This window comes from Schistocerca piceifrons, chromosome X, assembly GCF_021461385.2.
Source record: "Schistocerca piceifrons isolate TAMUIC-IGC-003096 chromosome X, iqSchPice1.1, whole genome shotgun sequence".
Lineage (NCBI taxonomy): Eukaryota > Metazoa > Arthropoda > Insecta > Orthoptera > Acrididae > Schistocerca > Schistocerca piceifrons.
The window spans coordinates 752289839-752317698 of NC_060149.1; the positions used below are offsets into that span (position 1 = coordinate 752289839).

The 27860-nt window shown below is 45.6% G+C and overlaps 1 protein-coding gene across 1 annotated transcript in view; it reads right to left on the reverse strand.

Moving 5' to 3' along the window:
• Positions 1–27860, reverse strand: part of LOC124722040 — a 1041203-nt gene that overhangs the window by 467232 nt on the left and 546111 nt on the right. The window contains exon 5 of the mRNA XM_047247232.1: positions 27640–27841. Coding sequence (XP_047103188.1) covers positions 27640–27841 — 202 coding nt within the window. The remainder of the gene's footprint in view (positions 1–27639; positions 27842–27860) is intronic.

Sequence of the window (27860 nt, forward strand, 5' to 3'; positions counted from 1 at the left end):
CTGGAAAGAGTCGCTGAGGTTTAAGAACCACCTACCAATTAAAGGGGTGGGGGTGAAAAAGTAGTGTAGCCCATACTGCGCGAATGATCAGACTTCGTTCAACAAGTATTTGAGAATGAGAGCACGTAGGAGGAGATGGACAGACAGGTAGGGTAAAAGAGGAGATGGGCGTAGGTAGGGTGGGAAAGGGGCAGAGAGAGAGAGAGAGATAGAGAGAGAGAGAGGGAGAAATGGACAGAAAGGGAAGAGTGTGAGATGGACAGAGAGAGGGGAAAGGAGGAGACAGATAGAGAAAGGAAAGAGGAGGAGATGGATAGAGAGAGGCAGGAGGAAGAAATGCACAGAAAGAAGAGGGAGAAGGAGATGAATAAAGAGAAGAGGGATGAGGAAATGGACAGGGGAGGAGGAGGGGGACAGGCAGAGAGAGGAGAGAGGAAGAGATGGAGAGAGAGAGGGATGAGTAGGAGATGGACAGGAAGAAGAGAAAGGCGGATATGGACTTAGAGGGGGAAGGAGTAGAAAGAGGGGAAAGGAGCAGATGGACTGATGGGGTAGCAGCAGACAGACAGAGAAAAGAAAGAGATGGAGATGAACAGAAATAGGGCTAGGTGAAAGGATAGAAAGTGAGGAAGAGGGGTAGGAGAGCTAGTATGGGAGGAGGAAATGAACAGGGAATGGGAAGAGGAGGGGGTGGACAAAGAAGGGAAAGAGGAGGAGATGGACAGAGAGACAAGGAGGAGGACATGGAAAGTGAGTGGGGGAAGAGGAGATGGAAAGTGAGTTGGAAGGAGGAGAAGAGGGACAGAGAGAGATGGGAAATCGACAGAGAGAAGGGAGAAGAAATTGGACAGAGAGATGGGGGAGCAGGAGTTGGACAAAAAGAGGGGAGGAAGAGACGGACGGAGGCGAAAGGAGCAGATGGACTTGAAGGAGGGAGGAGCAGAATACCGCACTTGGCTACCATTTTACCGATGCCAAAGACTATGGCACGAAGGGTAATGGCGGTCTTTGGCACTTCGCGCGTGCAGTTCTGATACTAAAAGTTCGATATGATATACTCACCCTACCCACCAGAGATGGCGGCCTAGGACTTTATGTAACTATTTGAATCATGTTTAATGTCCTGAGTAGATTGCCTCGGAAGCTCGTTCGTATTCTCTGAAGTAGTCGGGTCCCCAACCAATCCTTTTTATTCCTGGATGAGACGCTTTTCCCTCTCATAAGACTAATGCCATGACATGGATCAAAGGAATGTCGATATCGTATCTGTTCCACGACTGTGGCGATAGCATTTTTGATTTTTGGCTAACCAAACCATTTAATTGTATCTTGAAATCGGAACGGGCCAGACTCTGGTCTGAGAAACCCCTGCCTATTCCCATTCCTCTAGACTTTGTAAAATTCATAGGACGGCTCACAGCAACTCCGTGTCTGGCAATCCATTCCAACGACCCTTACACTTAGCCACCCGATCGAGCCAAAAACACCAGGTCGTCCATGTATAGGCAGATGGAGGCGTGGCTTCTCAATGTAATTCCCGTCAGCGGGCATCACAGTCCGTGTAACAGTGGCTCGAGGGCGGTGGCATTCAGAATTACCGATAGCGGTTATCTCTATCGTATCGACTGGGAGATGGTAATCGGGCCTGCTGCACTTCGATTGATCATCACTCGCGACGTAGCACCTGGGAGTAGACATATGACGCGGAAAATAAAGGTCTGGAGAAAGGTCAATCACCGCAACACCGCCTTAAGGCAGCCGTGATTTACCCCGTCGAAGGCGTGGTCGAAGTCCATTGACACCAAAACTCCGCTCAAGCGACAAGCATCTGCCACAAAGGCACATTTGGTCGAAGGAAACAATTCGAAGGAGGACCCACTGATTGCGAGCAGCTAGAATCTGGGCAAAACTTCTGAAGTTGCAGGTAAGCACAGTGAGAGGCCGATTATGTTTAACGCCCCTGCCACCCGACGACCTGGGGATCGGGAGAAGGAAGCATTCGACGAATTCAGGTGGTGCAGGGACACTGGGGGAAGCAACTCCTGGTACATCATTACCCAGAAAGGAGGTCTCTGAATGCACGGTAAAACTCTAGCGGAAAATCATCCAAGCCTGTTGATGTCTTGGCAGTTCCTTTGAGAACAGCCTCTTTAATGTCATCGGTCATGATCGGGTCTGTTAGAGTCGCCATAGCTTCTCCATCGAGAACCCTAGTCAGCTAATGGAGAACATCTCCGTCGCCGAGACGTCACGAATCGCTGCTTCATAGAACCGCCAGTACTGTTTCACAAAAGCATCTGCAGTATCTTTATAGTCCGTCAGGAATCGTCAGTCTGGCATGTCGAAGGAAAGTACCATCGTTCTCCGGCATCGTTGTTTTTCGCGGATTATATGGGAGAGGGCTCGCCTCTGGTCCTATACTGATAACGTGCACATACTAGTGTGCTCTACGGATGGCGACATGTGAGCGTGATGATCTTCACCTTTATCCACTGTAATTCCACCTGATGTGCAGCGGACGGCGATTGGTCAGAGATGTCTCGTAGCAGCTTGAAGTAGCACACCACTGTCTGGAGATGCCAATGCATTGTTTCGCGGCCTTATTTTATCAGCGTGCATCAGAAGGCTGGCTTTGCGCATTCGAGCCACCACCTAAGCGTGAACAGATACGACGGTTGGTGCCTCTCACATTCCCTCCATTTCTCCGTTATCAGCTGCCGATACTATGGTTCCCTGAGGATTCGTTTTCCATAAGCCCCATCCATGCCATACCTGCTGACGTACTAAGGTTAATGTGCAGACTTAAGTGACATGCTTGGAGAATGCCGTCGGCCATAGCTCCGCACCGATCATCGCCGCCGTAAGTCCTGGGGAGATATAGACATGGTCAAGGCCGAGTGGCTCGTGAGGTAAGTGAATCCTTGCCGATCACCGTGTATGCGTCGCCAGGTATCTATGAGGTGCAGTCCGTTTACCGGCTGGTTCAATTCTGAGCTTGTGGCTGGCCGAAGTGGCCGTGCGGTTCTAGGCGCTACAGTCTGGAAATATGCGACCTCTACGGTCGCAAGTTCGAATCCTGCCTCGGGCATGGATGTGTGTGATGTCCTTAGGTTAGTTAGGTTTAAGTACACTCCTGGAAATTGAAATAAGAACACCGTGAATTCATTGTCCCAGGAAGGGGAAACTTTATTGACACATTCCTGGGGTCAGATACATCACATGATCACACTGACAGAACCACAGGCACATAGACACAGGCAACAGAGCATGCACAATGTCGGCACTAGTACAGTGTATATCCACCTTTCGCAGCAATGCAGGCTGCTATTCTCCCATGGAGACGATCGTAGAGATGCTGGATGTAGTCCTGTGGAACGGCTTGCCATGCCATTTCCACCTGGCGCCTCAGTTGGACCAGCGTTCGTGCTGGACGTGCAGACCGCGTGAGACGACGCTTCATCCAGTCCCAAACATGCTCAATGGGGGACAGATCCGGAGATCTTGCTGGCCAGGGTAGTTGACTTACACCTTCTAGAGCACGTTGGGTGGCACGGGATACATGCGGACGTGCATTGTCGTAGTGGAACAGCAAGTTCCCTTGCCGGTCTAGGAATGGTAGAACGATGGGTTCGATGACGGTTTGGATGTACCGTGCACTATTCAGTGTCCCCTCGACGATCACCAGTGGTGTACGGCCAGTGTAGGAGATCGCTCCCCACACCATGATGCCGGGTGTTGGCCCTGTGTGCCTCGGTCGTATGCAGTCCTGATTGTGGCGCTCACCTGCACGGCGCCAAACACGCATACGACCATCATTGGCACCAAGGCAGAAGCGACTCTCATCGCTGAAGACGACACGTCTCCATTCGTCCCTCCATTCACGCCTGTCGCGACACCACTGGAGGCGGGCTGCACGATGTTGGGGCGTGAGCGGAAGACGGCCTGACGGTGTGCGGGACCGTAGCCCAGCTTCATGGAGACGGTTGCGAATGGTCCTCGCCGATACCCCAGGAGCAACAGTGTCCCTAATTTGCTGGGAAGTGGCGGTGCGGTCCCCTACGGCACTGCGTAGGATCCTACGGTCTTGGCGTGCATCCGTGCGTCGCTGCGGTCCGGTCCCAGGTCGACGGGCACGTGCACCTTCCGCCGAGCACTGGCGACAACATCGATGTACTGTGGAGACCTCACGCCCCACGTGTTGAGCAATTCGGTGGTACGTCCACCCGGCCTCCCGCATGCCCACTATACGCCCTCGCTCAAAGTCCGTCAACTGCACATACGGTTCACGTCCACGCTGTCGCGGCATGCTACCAGTGTTAAAGACTGCGATGTGGCTCCGTATGCCACGGCAAACTGGCTGACACTGACGGCGGCGGTGCACAAATGCTGCGCAGCTAGCGCCATTCGACGGCCAACACCGCGGTTCCTGGTGTGTCCGCTGTGCCGTGCGTGTGATCATTGCTTGTACAGCCCTCTCGCAGTGTCCGGAGCAAGTATGGTGGGTCTGACACACCGGTGTCAATGTGTTCTTTTTTCCATTTCCAGGAGTGTAGTTCTAAGTTCTAGGGGACTGATGACCTCAGAAGTTAAGTCCCATAGTGCACAGAGCCATTTGAACGAACCATTCTGAGCTTGTGGTCAAGCGTGGAATTTGTCCTCCGGGGATAAGATGCAGCTGAAATCACCTTCGAGGACAAAATGGTCGTAGCAGTCCCCAGATAATGGCGCTACCTCTTCCATATAAAACCGAGCCTGCTGTCTTCGATTATCAGTACCTGTACCTGATGTAGGATGTACTCGTATGTTAATGATCCCGACGCCCCAAAAAGTGACAGCGTTGCCCTAAACGGATGGAAAATAGTTCACGTTCTCCACCTCGATACCTTCCTTCAGGTGTATGGCCGTTCCGCAGCCGTTATCAGTACTTGGCGTATGGGAGATGTCTTACTCTGTAGGAGGCTATCCGGCCACTGTGGCCGAGCAGTTCTAGGCGCTTCAGTCCGGAACCACGCGGCTGTTACGGTCGCAGGTTCGAATCCTGCCTCGGGCATGGATGTGTGTGATGTCTTTAGGTAGTTAGGTTTAAGTAGTTCTAAGTTTAGGTGACTGATGACCTCAGATGTTAAGTCCAATAGTGCTTAGAGCCATTTTAACCATTTTGTAGGAGGGCCACATCGAGCTTCGCCACCCTCAGCATGTCACGCAACATTTGGAGCTTGAATAGTGTACTGATGGTATTGAGATTTATAGTGTCTATCCGATAACTTTGCCACTGAATGATATGAGAGGTAGGAAGAGCCGCAGTGGCCCGAAACGGCTCCGCCGTCGGCAGCACAACACCCCATAAGGCCTTCATCACTTAGAATTCGCGGAGCGACTCGGCTGCAGTCGCCTCGTCGTGTAGCTTTTCATCAACATCTTTGGACCATAGCAGCGTGCTGGATTGGTGGTCGTGCTGTTGAGATACTGTCTGTAGTGATCTGTGTTTTATCCGCCATGGAGTCGTCTGTGCGTGTGAGTTGCCAATGCAGTCACCACCAGGGGTGGACTGGAGTTTCCGTGACCATCTCTGTCATCGGGGTCATCCTCTTCGCGATTAGCTCCCACAGGACTCCATCGGAGCCAGTGGGTGTTTCTTCCACTACTTTGGAGAGTTTTATCTGCGCACATGGCATCTGTGTCCGAAGACGCCTGAGGGTCTAGACTGTTGGGAATGAAGGCTTCAGTTGGCACAACCATGAAGGCGACTTCCTTCCCCATCGTCTGTGTCACTTCACGGTATTGCGATGAAAGCATAACTGGAGGGGGCTAGTCGACGTCTTCGTTCATAATTTTGTGAAAAAAGAGACAAGAGAGAGGTTTTCACACGGATCTTCCGCTTTGCAGTCTACATCTACATCTGCATCTACATGATTACTCTGAAATTCACATTTAAGTCTTGGCAGAGGGTTCATCGAACCACAATCTTACTATCTCTCTACCATTCCACTCCTGAACAGCGCGCGGGAAAAACGAACACCTAAACCTTTCTGTTCTAGCTCTGATTCCTCTTATTTTATTTTGATGATCATTCATACCTACGTAGGTTGGGCTCAACAAAATATTTTCGCATTCGGAAGAGAAAGTTGGTGACCGAAATTTCGTAAATAGATCTCGCCGCGACGAAAAACGTCTTTGCTTTAATGACTTCCATCCCAACTCGCGTATCATATCTGCCACACTCTCTCCCCTATTACGTGTTAATACGAAACGAGTTGCACCCTTTCGATGTCCTCCGTCAATCCCACCTGGTAAGTATTCCACACCGCGCAGCAACATTCTGACAGAGGACGAACGAGTGTAGTGTAAGCTGTCTCTTTAGTGGACTTGTTGCATCTTCTAAGTGTCCTGCCAATGAAACGCAACCTTTGGCTCGCCTTCCCCACAATATTATCTATGTGGTCTTTCCAACTGAAGTTGTTCGTGATTTTAACACCGAGGTACTTAGTTGAATTGACAGCCTTGAGAATTGTATTATTTATCGAGTAATCGAATTCCAATCGATTTCTTTTGGAACTCATGTGGATCACCTCACACTTTTCGTTATTTAGCGTCAACTGCCACCTGCCACACCGCACAACAATCTTTTCTAAATCGCTTTGCAACTGATACTGGTCTTCGGATGACCTTACTAGACGGTAAATTACAGCATCATCTGCGAGCAACCTAAGAGAACTGCTCAGATTGTTACCCAGGTCATTTATATAGATCAGGAACAGCAGAGGTCCCAGAACGCTTCCCTGGGGAACACCTGATATCACTTCAGTTTTGCTCGATGATTTGCCGTCTATTACTACGAACTGCGACCTTCCTGATAGGAAATCACGAATCCAGTCGCACAACTGAGACGATACCCCATAGGCCCGCAGCTTGATTAGAAGTCGCTTGTGAGGAACGGTGTCAAAAGCTTTCCGGAAATGTAGAAATACGGAATCAACTTGAGATCCCCTGTCGATAGCGGCCATTACTTCGTGCGAATAAAGAGCTAGCTGCGTTGCACAAGAACGATGTTTTCTGAAACCATGCTGATTACGTATCAATAGATCGTTCCCTTCGAGGTGATCCATAATGTTTTGAATACAGTATATGCTCCAAAACCCTACTGCAAACCGACGTCAATGATATAGGTCTGTAGTTCGATGGATTACTCCTACTACCCTTCTTAAACACTGGTGCGACCTGCGCAATTTTGCAATCTGTAGGTACAGATATATCGGTGAGCGAGCGGTTGTATATGATTGCTAAGCAGGGAGCTATTGTATCAGCGTAATCTGAAAGGACCCTAATCGGTATACAATCTGGACCTGAAGACTTGCCCGTATCAAGCGATCTGAGTTGATTCGCAACCCCTAAGGTATCTACTTCTAAGAAACTCATGCTAGCAGCTGTTCGTGTTTCAAATTCTGGAATATTCCATTCATCTTCCCTGGTGAAGGAATTTCGGAAAACTGCGTTCAATAACTCCGCTTTAGCGGCACAGTCGTCGGTAACAGTACCATCGGCACTGCGCAGCGAAGGTATTGACTGCGTTTTGCCGCTTGTGTACTTTACATACGACCAGAATTTCTTCGGATTTTCTACTAAATTTCGAGACAATGTTTCGTTGTGGAACCTATTAAAGGCATCTCGCATTGAAGTCCGTGCCAAATTTCGCGCGTTTGTAAATTTTAGTCAATCTTCGGGATTTCGCGTTCTTCTGAACTTCGCATGCTTTTTCCGTTGCCTCTGCAACAGCGTTCGGACCTGTTTTGTGTACCATGGGGGATCAGTTCCATCTCTTACCAATTCATTAGGTATGAATCTCTCAATTGCTGTTGCTACTATATCTTTGAATTTGAGCCACATCTCGTCTACATTTGCATAGTCGGTTCGGAAGGAATGGAGATTGTCTCTTAGGAAGGTTTCTAGTGACACTTTATCCGCTTTTTTAAATAAAATTATTTTGCGTTTGTTTGTGGTGAATTTGGAAGAAACGGTATTGAGCCTAGCTACAACGACCTTGTGATCACTAATCCCTGTATCAGTCATGATGCTCTCTATTAGCTCTGGATTGTTTGTGGCTAAGAGGTCAAGAGTGTTTTCGCAACCATTTACAATTCGCGTGGGTTCGTGGACTAACTGCTCGAAATAATTTTCGGAGAAAGCATTTAGGACAATCTCGGAAGATGTTTCTGCCTACCACCGGTTTTGAACAAGTATTTTTGCCAACATATCGAGGGAAGGTTGAAGTCCCCACCAACTATAACCGTATGAGTGGGGTATTTCTTTGCTACGAGACTCAAATTTTCTCTGAACTGTTCAGCAACTATATCATCGGAGTCTGGGGATCGATAGAAGGAGCCAATTATTAACTTAGTTCGGGTGTTAAGTATAACCTCCAACACTATGAGCACTTAGCTACGACACCGTAGTTCTTGCAATTCGCTCGATGTTGCACATCTTGAGCTTGTACCATTCACTTTTTCTGTTTTGCTTCTTTTTTCACATTTAAGGACACCTTCTTCCTATTTTCATGTTTGATTTGTGTTCAGGCTATCCGCTGGGCCATTTTATCGCTAAATCTGAGGGGGCTGCGTTGGGAAGTTTCCCTTGTCAGGTGTTCTCAGTCAGTATATAGGTATACACGTGACGCTCACCAACGTAGTCTACGCCAGCCACTAACTTAGAAAGGGAGGCCACTTGCAGCGCAAGATGAAGCAGCCGGCCAACTACTCCAGACTTCTACTCCAGACGCTGCAGGTGTCCGCCTGAACAGAAGATTGTACGTAGAATACTTGGCAACTTTAAAGTGCCGAGTCAACTGCTGGGTGACTTCTATCGTGAGGACGAACACCTTCCTGGTGGGTCGCTTGTTAGAGTCATAGCTGGTAAGTGCTACACGGACGTCACCTATCTACAGTCCCTGTCCATTATACTCCTGTTCTCTAAGTAGCGAACTGGAGTATATCGTACAGGGACTGCAGGTAGGTGGCGCTGGATGGGAGTGTGGACCGGCCGTGAGGCGTACCGAAACAGTCCGTGCAATTGCGATAACGCTGTGTCCCCATTGGCGCATTGGTTATCGCACCTTCCTAATAAGCGGGAGATCCCGGGTTCGAATCGCGGTGCGGTACACATTTTCGTTCGTCGCCGCTGATTCCTCGTAATGTCCCGCTGCAGCTGATAGCAGTGATCCTCCTTCAATTTACATATAACTTCTAAGAAAATTGCGATAAACTTATGTTTCTTGGAAAAGTCTTGAGTGCACAGCAGTGTCAGGGGCACGACACGACACGAGTGTTAGACACAACAACGTTGTCTACCGCATGGAGTGTGCATATGGCATCTCCAATTGCAAGAAGACAGCGCTGGAGTTACGAGTCGTCCGTTCTGTGCAGTTTAAGTGTTCAGGAGTTTCAGGTTCATTTGTGTGCTAAATATGCACCGGTCTTGAGCTCACACTGAAAGGAAACAAAATTGCTAAGAACAATGAAGGTATCATACGTGGCCATGAGCATTAAGTAGCACAGAAAGCGTTCTCGGCAGTGAACTGCATCTTCCAAGCTGATAATCCCTCTGCAGTACATTCCTAATTTCTGAACACGCTCATAATGGTCATTATCTTCTCCCAAGCAATGCAGCCTTGTTTCCACAAGTGAGAATACTTTTTTTCCAGGTGAAGATCTCCATCCGATATCAAGTGATGAGTGTTTCCAATTGTAAGAGGACACACAAAATGATCTGATAAATGTTTTCGAAAGATGAAGAACTACCATAAGTGAAGTAGAAATAGTTCTGTTAAAGAATGAGAAAGGAGGCTGTACTGCGGGACTTCGCTAGTTCCTTTCCCACATTGTTTTTTGTCATAATACAAGTACCGGATTTCGATAATGGCGAATATGGTAGTTTGTGTGCAACAGAAAGTAAAGTTAGAGCTTATACAAGGCACTGACGTCATCACGACGCCAGGCTTTGACGTCACGGGTAAATGGATTTGCGTCGGTTGCTCGCTCAGGGCATTGTCGGTGAGTTCGATGAGGATTTGTTTCTCTCAGAGCTAAGATTGATTGTGATTGGTTCATGTGGTACGAAATACTCGATTGCCACCTCACGTTTCATTTGCGTAACATATTTCGTAGTTGCCGTATTTCATATAATTCGCGTCATGGATACTGTATATCACTACGATTTTTACTGAAAATTCGTGAAAAGTAGTACACAAATGTTGTGCTATTTTCAGAGCTGTATTATACATTACGGAATATTCACCCAGAGTCAAGAAAATTTTTCTTGGAAAACACATAATAGGGACAGTAAATATTTATGATTGGCTGTCAAAATGCCTTTTACTGCCGCAAGTGTATTGTATTTGTCAAGGATTTTCCCGCTAAAAATTAACAGAAAATGATCGCATTTATTCTACAAGTTATTCACACAATGAAAATTACCAAGAAAATTTACAGTAATGGAAAAAAGAAGTAAAAATCAAAAGGAGCCCTACCTGGAGACCTGAGTGGAAATGGTAGCATTTTTGGCATACAAAATCCATTTTTATAGAGCTATGAACAGCTCAACGATTTCGTAAGAATGACTAAAAATTGTAAAGTGTGGTTAGCTTTTTGGAAAATAGTATTACTCTTGTACTACAGGCAGAGGTGAAAATGAGGTTCATTGCTAGAAGTAATCTAGGACCAAATCGGATTCACATCCTGCACACCACACCCGACACTGTTTTAGCTCGTTTTTGTTTTACTTGAGCTTTCCATGAAATCTTGTGTGCGATATCTGCTATTGTTTCCTTCCGCGTCGCTTCTTAATAATTTGGTTGATTTTCTTCTCAGTTTTAGTGGAGCATGTATGACTGCAGTCTCGTAGTGAAGCTTAGGAAAATTTTATACACGACCTATCTTCCTCTTTTCAATAAAATTATTATTTTACCTTTGTGATACGAAAGTGGAGGAAAAAATAAACATCAAATAAAATAAAAAATATCTTTTCCTTTCTTCTTGTGGCAGTGTAATAGGCTGTTTACACGTTCATTATTAGTTGGAAAAATGAACTGGACGTTAAAAATGATCATTAAAAGGAATTTTATTAGAATATTTGAGCTCCTAAATATTTTCTTTATTTAGTCCGTGACTCTAAACTACAAGCTCTCTTTTTTCACTTAATATGATACGAAACCACTGAACGGACTAAGATATGTAATACAATGCACCAGTTATTGTTTCACTGTTTACTGTCTTATTCGGGCAGAAACGTGGAAAACTATTATCTGAATGACCTTTAATTTACTGTGCATACGATAATTGTAGTAATTTAATCGTTGGGGGACTACTAAAAATGAATTTGTTTCATTTTATGAAGAAATTCTGTCTCAGTAATACAGATGTGCAATTTATCAGTTCAGTCTCACACTCCTATTAGAAACAGGAATTACTGCTACCTTGCATAGAACGTACACTATCTGATCAAAAGGATTTGGATACCTGTAAGCGGACATTAATACGAGGTGTGTCTACTATTTACGACGGCTTAAAGTCTGCTGTGGACACTTTCAACTGATATGTATAAATGTCTGTGGAGAAATGACAGCCCATTCTTCCTCAAGAACCAAAACCAGAGAATTTAGTGATGATGGACGTTGGGATCTGGAGTGAAGTCGACGTTCTAACTTATTCAAAAGGTATTCCATTGGGTTCGTGTCGGTACACTAGGTATACCAGTCCATTTCAGAAACGTTATTCTTCATAAAACATTTTCATGTTCATACAAACAATCATCGTTTCCGAAACGTTCCTCTAACGTGCGCAGTGCACAATCCTGGAAAATGTGTTCATACCTTTCCCCATTTCTCTTAAACACAATAAGGGGACCAAATCCTAACCACGAAAAATATGATGCTGTAGTATATAGAGAAGTTGCAGCATTAGAAAATTGCAGCGAAATGCAGGAAGATCTGCAGCGGATAGGCACTTGGTGCAGGGTGTGGCAATTGACCCTTATCATAGACAAACGTAATGTATTGCGAATACATAGAAAGCAGGATCCTTTATTGTATGATTATATGATAGCGGAACAAACACTGGTAGCAGTTACTTCTGTAAAATATCTGGGAGTATGCGTGCGGAACGATTTGAAGTGGAATGATCATATAAAATTAATTGTTGGTAAGGTGGGTGCCAGGTTGAGATTCATTGGGAGAGTCCTTAGAAAATGTAGTCCATCAACAAAGGAGGTGGCTTACAAAACACTCGTTCGACCTATACTTGAGTATGATCATCAGTGTGGGATCCGTACCAGGTCGGGTTGACAGAGGAGATAGAGAAGATCCAAAGAAGAGCGGCACGTTTCGTCACAGGGTTATTTGGTATGCGTGATAGCGTTACGGAGATGTTTAGCAAACTCAAGTGGCAGACTCTGCAAGAGAGGCGGTCTGCATCGCGGTGTAGCTTGCTGTCCAGGTTTCGAGAGGGTGCGTTTCTGGATGAGGTATCGAATAGATTGCTTCCCCCTACTTATACCTCCAGAGGAGATCACTAATGTAAAATTAGAGAGATTAGAGCGCGCACGGAGGCTTTCCGGCATTCGTTCTTCCCGCTAACCATACGCGAATGGAACAGGAAAGGTAGGTAATGACAGTGGCACGTAAAGTGCCCTCCGCCACACACCGTTGGGTGGCTTGCGGAGTATAAATGTAGATGTAGATGTAGAACACCACCTCCATACTTCGCTATTGGCACTACATACGATAGCAGGTACGTTCTCCAGTTATTCACCAAACACAAGCTCCTCAATAGAATTACTACAGGGTATAGCGTGATTCATCACTCCAAACCGCTCGTTCTCAGCCATTCACTGCCCAGTGGCGTCGTCGTTTGCACCATTTCAAGCGTCATTTAGGACTGACCACAGAAATTTGTGGCTTATGAGTAGCTGTTCGACCGTTCTATCGTATTATTTATAACTCAGTCATAGTACTAGCTGGATTTACGGTTAAACTTTGAAACTCACGAGTGACTGCTTCCGCTGATTTCATGCGATTTTTACAGCCACTCACAGCAATGCTTGACCGTCCCTGTCCCGTAATACATGAGGTCTGTCTGATGTTGTTCTAGCTGTGGTTGTTTCTTCTCTTTTCCATTTCACAATTACGGCAGCAACAGTCGACTTGAGCAACCTTAGAAGGGTTGAAATATTCGTGGTGGATTTATTACTTAGGTGGCATCCAGTCCACGTTAAAAGTCACTGAGCTGTCCTGAGAGATCCATTCTGCTATTAATGCTTCTCTACAGATAGCACAGTACTCCCCGTATGATTTTATACTGGCAGATCTGCCTCTCGTGGCATCCAGCGTGCAATTCCGCAATACACAGAAGTGTTCGGACACTTTTGATCAGATGGTGTAGAATGAGTCCTGTTATACTTCTATCAGTCTAATTTTTGATACACTACCATAGTTCATCCTTTTACGTTCCGTTAAGTGCGTCATTAAAAAAAATTAAGAAAACGCCTCTTTCTTTTCCTTTCGGACGGAGCAGCTTGATGTATAAATTTCAGTTTTTTGCATACTGTCCTGTAGCAATGCGGCTAACATCTAGTATGATAGACATAAGTTTCCCAGAATGTACGAAAGAAAGTTGTCCAACGCGATGCATGATTCTCGTAGCTATCCCATAGGTAAAACGCAGAATTATACACTGACGGAAATGGAAAGTGTTACACCATCGCCGGCCGGTGTGGCCGTGCGGTTAAAGGCGCTTCAGTCTGGAACCGCGTGACCGCTACGGTCGCAGGTTCGATTCCTGCCTCGGGCATGGATCTGTGTGATGTCCTTAGGTTAGTTAGGTTTAATTAGTTCTAAGTTCTAGGCGACTGATGACCTCAGAAGTTAAGTCGCATAGTTCTCAGAGCCATTTGAACCATTTTTGTTACACCATCAATACTATGACCGAACGCTACCAAACTAGTATTCCATACTTCAATATTTCCTTGTCTGTGGAATACCTTTATTGCAATTTCATCCTTATGCGAGCACATTTGCTATACAGAAAAAGTTCAGTTTCACAGATGAAGAGTGATGTGAATTCATGATGAATACTGAATATCTAGCGTTACTGGAGCTTTTTAGGTGATGATCACAACGCAGCATGCCTAGAGGTCTTACTTATGCGCCATCTTTCAGACATTCAGCAAGATTGAATCATTGGCACGAATGGCATGGGGGCTTCATATACACTCCTGGAAATGGAAAAAAGAACACATTGACACCGGTGTGTCAGACCCACCATACTTGCTCCGGACACTGCGAGAGGGCTGTACAAGCAATGATCACACGCACGGCACAGCAGACACACCAGGAACCGCGGTGTTTGCCGTCGAATGGCGCTAGCTGCGCAGCATTTGTGCACCGCCGCCGTCAGTGTCAGCCAGTTTGCCGTGGCATACGGAGCTCCATCGCAGTCTTTAACACTGGTAGCATGCCGCGACAGCGTGGACGTGAACCGTATGTGCAGTTGACGGACTTTGAGCGAGGGCGTATAGTGGGCATGCGGGAGGCCGGGTGGACGTACCGCCGAATTGCTCAACACGTGGGGCGTGAGGTCTCCACAGTACATCGATGTTGTCGCCAGTGATCGGCGGAAGGTGCACATGCCCGTCGACCTGGGACCGGACCGCAGCGACGCACGGATGCACGCCAAGACCGTAGGATCCTACGCAGTGCCGTAGGGGACCGCACCGCCACTTCCCAGCAAATTAGGGACACTGTTGCTCCTGGGGTATCGGCGAGGACCATTCGCAACCGTCTCCATGAAGCTGGGCTACGGTCCCGCACACCGTCAGGCCGTCCTCCGCTCACGCCCCAACATCGTGCAGCCCGCCTCCAGTGGTGTCGCGACAGGCGTGAATGGAGGGACGAATGGAGACGTGTCGTCTTCAGCGATGAGAGTCGCTTCTGCCTTGGTGCCAATGATGGTCGTATGCGTGTTTGGCGCCGTGCAGGTGAGCGCCACAATCAGGACTGCATACGACCGAGGCACACAGGGCCAACACCCGGCATCATGGTGTGGGGAGCGATCTCCTACACTGGCCGTACACCACTGGTGATCGTCGAGGGGACACTGAATAGTGCACGGTACATCCAAACCGTCATCGAACCCATCGTTCTACCATTCCTAGACCGGCAAGGGAACTTGCTGTTCCAACAGGACAATGCACGTCCGCATGTATCCCGTGCCACCCAACGTGCTCTAGAAGGTGTAAGTCAACTACCCTGGCCAGCAAGATCTCCGGATCTGTCCCCCATTGAGCATGTTTGGGACTGGATGAAGCGTCGTCTCACGCGGTCTGCACGTCCAGCACGAACGCTGGTCCAACTGAGGCGCCAGGTGGAAATGGCATGGCAAGCCGTTCCACAGGACTACATCCAGCATCTCTACGATCGTCTCCCTGGGAGAATAGCAGCCTGCATTGCTGCGAAAGGTGGATATACACTGTACTAGTGCCGACATTTTGCATGCTCTGTTGCCTGTGTCTATGTGCCTGTTGTTCTGTCAGTGTGATCATGTGATGTATCTGACCCCAGGAATGTGTCAATAAAGTTTCCCCTTCCTGGGACAATGAATTCACGGTGTTCTTATTTCAATTTCCAGGAGTGTAGATAGATCAAGCAGACAGTGGGCTCTCGTGGAATGGCTGCAGAACGACTGGTGACGAGATGGACTCCGGAGAGTAGAGAGTGAAGAACAGCGCCCACGGGCCCTCATGGAATCCCAATTCGGTTTGACAAAGAGTACTCTACGGCATTGCCCCATAACTTAGCTTGCGTTTATCACGAATCTCCTGTCCAGCGCGAAGTCCCAAGCGACTGGTAAACAGCGCAGGTGACTAGAGTACAAGAACGGACGCGCAAAATTACAGACCAATATCCTTAACATCGGTTTACTGCAGAATTCTTGAACATTTTCTCAGTTCGAGTACAATAAATTTCCTTCTGTCCACAAATCCGCTCGGTTTTAGAAAGCATCGTTCGTGCGAAATTCAGCTTGTCTTTTTCTCACATGATATCCTGCGAACCATGAATAAAGGGCAACAGAGGGATTCCATAGTCGTCGATTTCTGCAAAGCATTTGACACGGAGTCACAACGCCGAGTGTTAACGAAGGTACAAGCATACGAAATAGATTTGCAGGTATGTGAGTGGCTCGAAGGCTTCTTAAGTAACAGAAGCCAGTATGTTGTCCTCGACGGCAAGTGCTCATCAGAGACAAGGGGTGCCCCAGAAGTGTGGTAGGACCGCTGTTGCTTTCTACATAGACTGGTGTCCAAAATTAAAGCAACAAACCGCCGTTTACCTGTCCTGCGTCTAATTCACGATATAATAATACCAACTGTCATCAGATGTCCGTACCATCGTGTTCTGCGCGGACGATGACATTCCTGTCAATGGACAACCACACAAACGATGACGTCAGGACAACTATCAAACAGCGTAGCGTTTGCTGGGTAATCGTACATCCACAATCGAGGTGTTCACTGTCACAGGCGTTGCAGTGTGGCACAGTCTAACAGACTCTCTACCGATGAGGGCCATAGGAAGAATGGAACCTGGATAGTCGCAAACTGATGTGGTTCGACGGCTTAATGTGAATCGTTCTGTTTTTTCTCGGACGTGGCGACGGTTTATGGAGACCGAAACTGTATTCTGGAAACAAAGACAGGGCGCACGACGTGTGACACCAGGAAGAGAGAACCGTTGTTGGGCTGTAAGGGCACTACGGTGCCGTCTTAGTATCGCACGGCAACTGGCTTCTGACCTCGCAGAATCCATTGGATGTGTTGCATCGAGGCAAACGGTGTACAGGAAGTTTCGGCACAGTGGCATTTATTGCCGGAGACCTGCTGTATGTGTATCTTTGACGCGTGTTCACAGAAGGGGACGCCTATAGCGGCGTCGTTAACATCCACCTGGACGGTCGAACATTGGGCCAATGTTCTTTTCACAGATGCGTCCCGGTTTGGTCTGAAGAGTGATTCTCGACAGATTCGCAACTGGAGGGAACGTGGGACACCATTTCGGGACCCAAACATCGTAGAAAGAGACCGATATCGACGAACTTCACTAAAGGTGTGGGCAGGGATTACGCTGACCACTCGAAACCTCTTCATGAAATTGTACGCGTGATTCGGCGAGGTTTAACTGCGATCATGTATTGCGACGAGATCTTGGGACCTCATGTACGGTTGTTCTGATGTGGGGTCAGATTTCATACTGATGAACGATAATGTTCAACCTCGTAGAGCGTCGGTGGTTGAGGTTTCCCTGGAAACGGAAGATACTGCACGCATGAGACGGCCTGCTAGGTCTCCCGATTTGAATTCCATAGAGCATTCTGGGACGCAATAGGAAGACGGGTTCCATCACGTCAACATCCACTACCACTCTCCAAGGCTTGTGAGCAACTCTTCAGGAAGAATGGGCGTTATTACTTAGCATGAGATTGATAACATCATTTACAGCATGCCCCATCGTTGCCAGGTCTGTACTGCTGCCAGAGGTGGTCACACCCGATACTGAGCACATTGTCGGAACGTGTGTGCAAACACGTTAAGTTGGAAAAAACGAAGAACATTTTTGTCTACCGTTATGAATATTGCAGTTTTTATGTTCTGTAGTCTTTACGTTGTTTCAATTTTTCTATCACCTGTTTATATTGTTTTGTTGCGAAACAAACGCTACCTTGCACAGTTTCCGTATGTTGGTTTAATTTTGGACACCAGTGTACATCCGCCACATCCGCCACACACCGTCAGGTGGCTTGCGGAGTATGGATGTAGACGTAGATATATGATGTGACAGGCAGAGTAAGCAGCAGTCTGTGGTTGTTTGCTGGTGATGCTGAGGTGTACTGGAAGGCGTCGGCGTTGAGTGACTCTTGGAGGATGCAAGCCGATTTAGAAAAAAATCTAGTCGGTGCGATGAATGGCAGCTAACTCTATATGTAGAAAAATATAAGGTAGTACAGATGAATAAGAAGAACAAATCCGTGATGTTCCAGTGTAGTGTTAGATGGTGCGTCGCTTGACGTAGTCACGTGGATTAATCATCTAGGCATAATGTTGCAAAGCAATACGAAATGGAACGAGCATGAAAGGACTGTAGCAGGGTTTCGGTTTGTTGGTAGAATTTGTGGTTCATGTGTTATGGAGACCGCAAACAGGCCACTAGTGCGACCCATTGTTGAGTACTGTTCGGGTGTGTCCGGCCGGAGTGGCTACGGTCGCAGGTTCGAATCCTGCCCCGGGCATGGCTGTGTGTGATGTCCTTAGGTTAGTTGGGTTTAAGTAGTTCTAAGTTGTAGGGGACTGATGGCCTCAGAAGTTAAGTCCAATAGTTCAAAATGGCTCAAATGGCTCTGAGCACTATGGGACTTAACATCTGTGGTCATCAGTCCCCTAGAACTTAGAACTACTTAAACCTAACTAACCTAAGGACATCACACACATCCATGCCCGAGGCAGGATTCGAACCTGCGACCGTAGCAGTCCCGCGGTTCCGGACTGAGCGCCTAGAACCGCTAGACTAAGTCCAATAGTGCTCAGAGCCATTTGAACCATTTGTTCGGGTGTCTGGCATCCGCATTAGGTCAGATAAAAGGAAGACATAGAAGTAGTTCAGGGGTGGGCTGCTAGATTTATTACCAGTAGGTTCGAACAACATGCAAGTATTACGAATGTGCTTTGACAACTCAAATGGAACTACTGAAGGAAAGGTATCTTTCTTTCCGAGGACCACTATTGTGAAAATTTAGAGAACCAGCATCTGAGGCTGAGCGCAGAACGATTCTACCGCCGCCAACGTACATTTCGCTTAAGAACCATGAAGATAAGATTAGTGAGATTAGGGCACTTAGAGGGCATATAGACAGCCATTTTTCCCTCGTTCTATTTACGAGTGTAACAGAAAAGGAAATTACTACTTGTGGCACAGGGTACCCTCCACCAAGCACCATACGGTGGCTTGCGGAGTACATATGTAGATGTAGAACACATCTGTAGCACAATGTCGGATAGAATCCGGGTAGTGGTTTCTGGCAGTGTTTCACCACGAACGCCAGAAGCACATTGCATTACGTAGGTTACCGCTGAGACCACGCCATAGACAACAGTGGTTTACATGGTGTAGAGGCAGAGGCAATGGAACATTGAATGTAATTCTGTGGTGTTCAGTGAAGAATCTCTCTTCTGTTTGTAGCGATCAGATAGATTTAACACATACGTGGACGACCTGCTGAAAGGCCACCGGAGGCAGCCATTCTCGATACCCAGACATCTTTAACTCCTGGAATCGTGCTACTGGATATGACAATTTGGTAATTGTTGATAAGTTGGGAAGGTGTATAATTTCATACTGACTTCCAGCCAGCGATCTTCATGAACCAACAGAACACACGTTTCAAACATGGGAAGAATTTCCTCAAAATAATATCGGGAAGCTTTGTGTTTCCATATCACAAAAAAAAAATCTGTTTACTCGTGCTCATGGGTTCACACCTCATACTGATGTTGATTATAGGCAACAGGCTCGAACGGAATGAAAGGGTAATCATTTAATATCCGTTATGTGATGAATATCTCCACACAGTTTGGTAAATATCGGACTGGTGCTTCGTGATGTAACACTTTCAGTTTCTGTCGCCGTAGTATATTTTCTGGAATTCACACAATCTCCTCTTTCAATCTGTATCGGAGACGAAGTTAGGAACAATGACACTGAAGTAAAGAACAATGATACTGAAGCCTGGAAACAAGAAGTTTTCGTAAATCCTCTCTTCCATGAGTAAGGGAATACTTCAGGTTTCAAACTTGCTGTAGTTACACCACTGTGCTTACGTTAGGAGTAGTGCGTATGTAATGAGATTGGATAGATGGCGCGGTTGGCGGGTAGCTTGTAAAACGATATGGAGCACTTTGAAACGTAAAAACGAGGAAAACATCTGTTACAAACATTTAACACCGCACGTACAATTACTTATTGAGGTCATGACTTGGAGTGTTAAAATCAGGTCGCAGACAGTTGCTTCGAGATAGGGTGACCTGTTGCTTCAATAAAGCGGATCCCAAACAGTGCGCCTTGGCGGCGCGGGAATGCTATAGAGGCGCCGCGAAAATATTTCAATATTAGATATCTTCTGCAACTGTAACGGGTACGGAGAAGGCAAATAAAAGTCTGTTCACTACGCTCACAGTGATTTGTAAGGTATATGGCATGCTTTTCTGATCGGCGTAATATCGAATATATTTGTAATGGAAACGCCAGTCGCATTCTTGAGTTCAGCATCGCCTGCGATGGTACGATTTATAAGAATTTCTCTGTAGCAAATAATACTTTTCTAACATCATAAAAGATTGCATATAGAGTTTCAAAGTGCGAAGCTATTTTACCTTGTATGACTAAATCATCAGTCACAGAATTTATTACATAGCGGAAAATCCCGATACACAATTACTGGAAAAAATAAAAGGAAATTATTTTGGGTTGAAAGGCGTCTGTTCTGGCTCCTTTCATATGATTTATAGTCTCATGCTATGTTACCTCTTGTTTAAAGTCTCACAGATGTTTTTGCAGTCTAGTCGAGGATCTAATGTGCCCCTCGGAAAATAATATGACATTGCGATCTTATTTTATTTCTTTTAAGATCGTAATCTCTGCTTTTTCCCTGTCACATCTTGAATAATTTCTCTGAGATGAGGATGTTTGGCTGAGTGTTTTCAAATGTGCTATTGGGCGTAAGAAGAACATAATTTTCTCAGCATATAGTAGTACCGACCTCACTCACTTCAAGCCATAGACTTATCTTATTTTCACTACCATATGTCTTCTAGGTTGAGCTTGTTTTTTGTGTGATTCGAACCACAAGTGTAACAGAATCGGTGATTTGCTATTAAGGAACACTATGGTTGGAGTGTGCTAAATTTATTTAATAAAACGAGCTCCTGTACTTATGGAAATATTAACATGAATTGGGTTTTATCCGAATCGTTTCATTTTCATGACTTGGCTGTGAATTTGATTTCTAACCTCAGTAATCCTATCTGATGGCATAGTGCTAATTCTCCTGAACAAACTGAACCTCTGTTTTATAGTAGTATTTGGCTATTCGAGATTCATCAGAATTAATGCACCTTTGCCGGGAGGTATGAACTTTGTTTCCCATCCTTTGTAAACTCACTTTGACCAAAGGGCTTTCTTGTATTGGTATTGTGTTTAGTAATTTCTGTAGCTTCCTGCAGTGCGAGTGATCACTTGATGCATGGCATAGAATTATTCATTCCTCGCCAGTTCGCGGAATTTATATATACTCTCTTGAGATGTCTGTACTAGTGATTATACTACGGAGTTTCATTAACTTTTCCCCAAATATGCATATAAGGGACGGTTTGGGAATCAATATCTATCACATAATGGACCTATTGCTTTTGCGTAGTAACAGCACATCAGTGTAATAAATGTCTATTTGACAGTGAATGAACTACTGATAGACTTAGTCTCTCTCACGCTTCGCGTTCCCCGGTTATTTATGGAAAATTAGTGATCAGCGCCACCAAGCTCCGATAAGATTTTCTTGCCATAGAGAATTCAGCAGGGTTTAGTTTGCTTCGCTATGTGGGAGGGGCGTTCAATAAGTTATGCAACACAATTTTTTCGGCCAGTTGCGGTTGAAAGAACGCAGAATTTGTTGTGGGACGTCGTGGAATATTCGCACTTCAGGCCCTATAGTTTCATGAAGTTTCGATATGTGGCGGAGCTGTGAGTAGCCTTCAAAATGGCGTCTGCAACTGAATTGCGTTCCAAGCTGAAAGCTGTCACTGAGTTTCTTTTACCGGATAACCAGAGCATCGCGGATATTCATAGGGGCTCGCAAAATGTCTACGGAGACCTGGCAGTGAACAAAAGCGCGGCGAGTTGTTGGGCGAGGCGTCTATCATCATCGCAATAAGGTCGCGCATACCTGTCTCATCTCCCGTGTGCCAGTCGGCCGCATAAAGCTGTGACTCCTGCAATGTTCGAACGTGCGGACATTCTCATTCCAGGTGATCGACAGATCACAATAAAACACCTAGCTGATCAGTTGGACGTCTCTTTTGGTTGTCCCCACACATTCGTCCACCATTTGGGATACTCAAAAGTGTGTTCCCACTGGGTTACTCTCCGCGTAACAGAAGACCATAAAGAGCAAGGAAGGAACATCTGTGCGGGATTGCTTGCACATCACGCATCACGAGGTTGATTGTGACAATTTTTTGACGAACATCGTCACAGGCAATGAAACATGGGTTCATCACTTCGAACCGGAAACAAAACGGCAATCCATGCAGTGACGCCACGAAACCTCTCCTCTGGAAAAAAAAAAAAATGTTCAAAGCCGCACCCTCGGCCGGTAAAATGGTTCAAATGACTCTGAGAACTATGGGAATTAACTTCTGAGGTTATCAGTCCCCTAGAACTTAGAACTACTTGAATCTAACAAACCTAAGGACATCACACACATCCATGCCCGAGGCAGGATTCGAACCTGCGACCGTAGCGGTCACGCGGTTCCAGACTGTAGCGCCTAGAACCGCTCTGCAACGATCTACTCTTTCAGTGTATTGTACTACACTCGGGAAATTGAAGAATGGTTTGGGCGATTTCGTCGCCACAAAACCGCCAATGAAATTCTCCTTCTCCATGGCAACACAAGGCCTCACACTAGACTGTGCACCAGAGAGGAACTCACAAAACTTCACTGGACTGTTCTTCCTCATCCACCCTACAGCCCGGATCTCGCACCTCCTGACTTACATCTGTTTGGTCCAATGAAGTATGCATTCCGCAGGAAGCAGTACGTGTATGGTTGGTAGGTTATTGAAGCAGCCAGATGTTGGCTGTGACAGCAAGCAGCAGAGTCGTACCATACGGGAATACACTTCCTCCCAGTAAGGTGGCGTAAAGCCGACGCATTGAACGGAGATTATTGTGCAAAATAAGGTTTTGTAGCTAAAGAGTGGGGAATAATATGATGTACTGGAATCCTGAATAAAACCAGTCTACTTCCAGAAGAAAATGCGTTGGATTACCTACTGAACGCCCCTTGCATTATATACACTGAAGTGACAGAAGTCATGAGATACTTCCTAATATCGTGTCGGACCTAGTTCTGCCCGGATAGCGCGGCAATTAGACGTGGCATCGACTGAACAAGTCGCTGGATGCCATCTGCAGAAATACTGAGTCATGCTGCCTGTAGCCGTCCTTAACTGCGAAAGTGTTGCCGGTGCAGGATTTTGTGGACGAACTGACCTTTCGAATATGTCCCATTAATTTTCGATGGGATTCATGTCGGGCGATCTGTGTGGCCAAATCATTCGCTAGAATTGTCCAGAATGTTCTTCAAACCGATAGCGAATAGTTGTGACCCGATGACATGGTGAATCGTTGTTTGGGAACATAAAGGTCATGAATGGCTGCAAATGGTCTTAAAATAGCCGAACATAACAATCCAGTCAATGATGGGTTCAGTTGGACCGGAGCATCCAGTCCATTCCACGTAAACACAGCCCACACCACTGTGGAGTCACCGCCAGCTTGCACAGTGCCTTGTTGATAACTTGGGTGAATGGCTTCGTGGGGTCTGCACCACATTCCATCCCTACCATCAGCTGTTACCAATTGAAATCGGAACTCATCTGACCAGGCCACGGTTTTCCAGTAGTCTATGGTCATGGGGCCAGGAGAGACACTGCAGACGATGTCGTGCTCTTACCAAAGGTCGTCTGCTGCCATAGCCCATAACGCTAAATTTCGCCGCACTGTCCTAACGGATACGTTCGTCGTACGTCCCACACTGATTTCTGCGGATATTTCACGCAATGTTGCTTGTCTGTTAGCACCGACAACTCTACCCAAACGCCGCTGCTCTCGGTCGTTTAGTGACGGTCGTCGGCTACTGCGTTGTCCTTGGTGAGAAGTAATGCCTAAAATTTGGTACTCTCGTGATACCGGTAAGAGCACTCTCGTAATATTGAATTCCCTAACGATTTCCGGAATGGAATGTCCCATGCGTCTAGCTCCAACTACGATTCCGCGTTAAAATCAAATGGCTCTGAGCACTATGGGACTCCACTTCCGAGGTCATTAGTCCCCTAGAACTTAGAACTACTTAGACCTAGCTAACATAAGGACATCACACACATCCATGTCTGAGGCAGGATTCGAACCTGCGACCGTAGCGGTCTCGCGGTTCTAGACTGCAGCGTCTAGAGCCGCACGGCCACTTCGGCCGGCGATTCCGCTTTAAAAGTCTGTTAATTGCTGTCGTGTGGCCATAATCACGTGGGAAAGCTTTTCACATGAATCACCCGAGTACAAATAACACTCCGCCAATGCACTGCCCTTTTATACTTGGTTTATGCAATCCTACCACCATCTGTATATGTGTATATAGCCATGAGTTGTCACCTCAGTGTAAATCGAATACCAGTCTGCAGTTGTTGAAGCCATTGTGATTTCCGTTGTGCACCTTAAATGTTAGGCTATCAATTTGGCTGAGTTTAATAGGTAACATCAGCGGGGCTTAGCGAGACATTGCACATGCTATGAGCGACGCAAAGACAATACGAGATGAATAAATTTCACTCAGCGTCTACCAAGAGAGTGTTCAAACAAGTCCATGTTATACGGCGAGAGAGGTCATTTAATGAATAACGACAGTCGGCGTGAAGAAAACATAGAATCCAAAATCAATTTTTCCGACCTCCTATCAAAGATTATTCACTAAAATAAAGGGAGGGACCACTTTTGGGATTGTAGATTGATGAAGCCACAGAGAATAATGATGGTACGCACATAATTTGTTGCACACGGTTCTGAGACGTAAAAGTAATTGTCACGGGGTTTTTCTTTTGTAAAATTATCGCTGCAAGTAAAAACATGCAAGATGTGGGCGAGAGTCTGAACACATTTATGTCTGAAGAGGACAGAGTACATTGGTGTTTGTACTGACGGTGATCGTCCGATGTTATCAAGGTTTGCTGGTCTTTATACTGAACAAAACTCTGAATTTAGTGCGGTCCTACTACATCATTCATTGTCTTTTATATAGAATATATAGTGAAATATGTAAAGCTCGACCAGTAGGTGTAAGGTTTATCAGAACATCGTGTGAGGATATGTACGCCGAATACATGTCTTTATTATACTATTGTCACTTACGATGGACACCTTTGTTGTACAACTCAATTGTACACGATCCACAACGGCTCTCTAGTGAGAAGTTTTCTCTCGTACGTTCCTTATTACGACAAGAAACATACGCTTTTCTTATACAAAAAAACAGTATGCCGAACACTTTGTGGAAATAATTTTTAATTTAAACTAGTATACTTATATGATAGCTTTGGAAAGGTAAATACGTTGAATCTCTCGCTGTAAGGATGATATAAGCGTATTTTAGTATTAACAAACAATATTTCATTTTTTAGATAAAAACTACAGAAAACAAACATTAATGAAGATGTTGTCGATGGTTGTTTTCCGTCGTTGTACCAGTGTGTGATTTGAAATGACGTGCATTTGTGTGGCAATATAACAACTCCTTTTAAATATCGCTTGTCACAGCTCATCGAAGAGTCTGCAAATACACTGTTAAGCCTATACTATCGACTAATTCGCATTAATTTGTGAACCATTTACAGTCATAGATCCATCTGAATTTATACCTCCAGAAGAACAAGCTGTTATTGAGCTGCCTGGTGACAGTGCACCGAAGGCGGAAATTGGCAGTATGGAACCTCAAGTTTTGTACAGTAGTAAAAGAGGAGTATCTGCTGCTCGGTGGTAAAACTCAACGAATACAAGTCTATTTCTATAATCTTACGTGCGCGAAGCTGGGTTTTCGATTTTCGCTGTAACAGAGAGCAAGTATCTCGGTAAAATTAACGTGGAACTGGAAATGATTGTAGTTATATCTAGTTCGCTTGTGAGATATGGGAAGTTGTACGGTGGACGACAAGTGAATCCATTCTACTTATTCCGTGGATGATATATCTACCCAATAAGTTGCCTGCTAATTAAAAATACGTCTTTCGTTTATTATCATATTTTCATGCTAACCTAACGGCATCAACTGTGCCCTGCAACTGCGTTATACGGACCAGCTGTTTACTTAGATCGCAGTGGAAATTTGTTTACTAATAAGTGCGTCGGAACCACGGGCTTAACCTGTTTATCTATGTGCGTCCACTTCCAACAGTCAGCCAAACAAACGCAACAGCACGTCCCACTGGTAAAGCCGCTACAATCACTAGCTCGCCTTTCAAGAAATCGTTTGAAGAAAAGTTGCGATTACAATGCCCAACAGATAAGCCTAGGCCTAAACCAGATCCATCAAACACAAAATCAGCCAGAGGCCTGTCAGAACGTTCATCCTCGGAAAGGTCAACAGCTGCAGCATCAAGAACGCCTGCAATAAGACCGAAAAAGGGAAACAAAAGGCAGAGTTACTCATCTTCCTCCTCATTTGAGGATGATTGTGCTCCTCTCGCCTCCAATGATTACGAAGACAGTGCGGATGAGGAGTACCTATATCGCAATCACGCTTACAAATTAGACACAAGTGGCGAACAGTGTATCGGTTGCACAAAATGTCTTCGTCGGGAGTATGAAGTGTGTTCTGGCGTTGCCAAGACGGGATGGAAAACATTTGTATGTGATCATTATAATAAATTAAGCAAGTAATGCACGGTAAACAAATGCATAACATCTTTATGTTGTGTAAGTAAGGTTTTTGTATGTTATCTATTAAAAGTACTTAAAAGATGATGTTTGTTTGTTCTTATATTGAACTGTACTTAATCCTGACTACTATCCGATAATAGGAACCTGAATTTAAAAACACCGAAATGCTCATAAATCAGATAATGTACAATCAATTTGTGACCAAAATAATATCAATAATGAAAACCTTGGTAAGACATATTTTACTGGAATGCTTGTGGCGTGTGAAAGTGTATTTTATTTTAACATAGCGCGAAATAAAGTACGTCAAATATAATCATAAAGAAAAGTATCCCATAATCGAGAACTCTCCCCTATATGAATCATACAAACGTTTATGTAGGATAATTTGCAAACGTTGAAATTTTACGTATAAATTCAATCATAAAACTAAGATAGTTTTCTACAATTAGGTTTCTCACTACATTAGAAGGTAACTACAAGTATAAAGTATGATCTAGTAATATATATGATTTAACTAACTTAGTCATTTAAAAGTTGTGGTACTATCCACTCTTAACATGCATGCCATATTTTGAAAGAAATGACAGATGAAATATTTAAATCACAAATGTTTTTCAAGTTGTATATATTTATTCATTAGATAGCAAAACCATTTCTACTCGAGCTCTATAGACTAATTTTGAATGTTCAAAGGTTTTATTAAATGCACGGTTCAGATACAGCAGTAGCATCCAGAAAAGACCTCTGGAACGTTACTGGCTACGTGAAACAATTACTTTATCTGCAGTATATTGCTAATAGCCATGCAGGAAGAAAAATACGTGATAAGTCAGAGAAACCTAGGAGGTTGTGTCCAAGCAACAGAGAATCCAAAACCAACTCCGCCTTTACGAGTAAGCCTGCGAGTTGTTGTGAAGGGCGTTCTCCCGGGCCCTGTGAGTACCGTATCAGCGGGCTCGAGTTCCAGGTGCCGGAGGAAGCTGCTATCGTCCGCGGACGCCGCCGCGGCAGCCCGTGGCGCTTCGGTCGAGGGCCCCGCCGCTGCAAGCACACCACACTC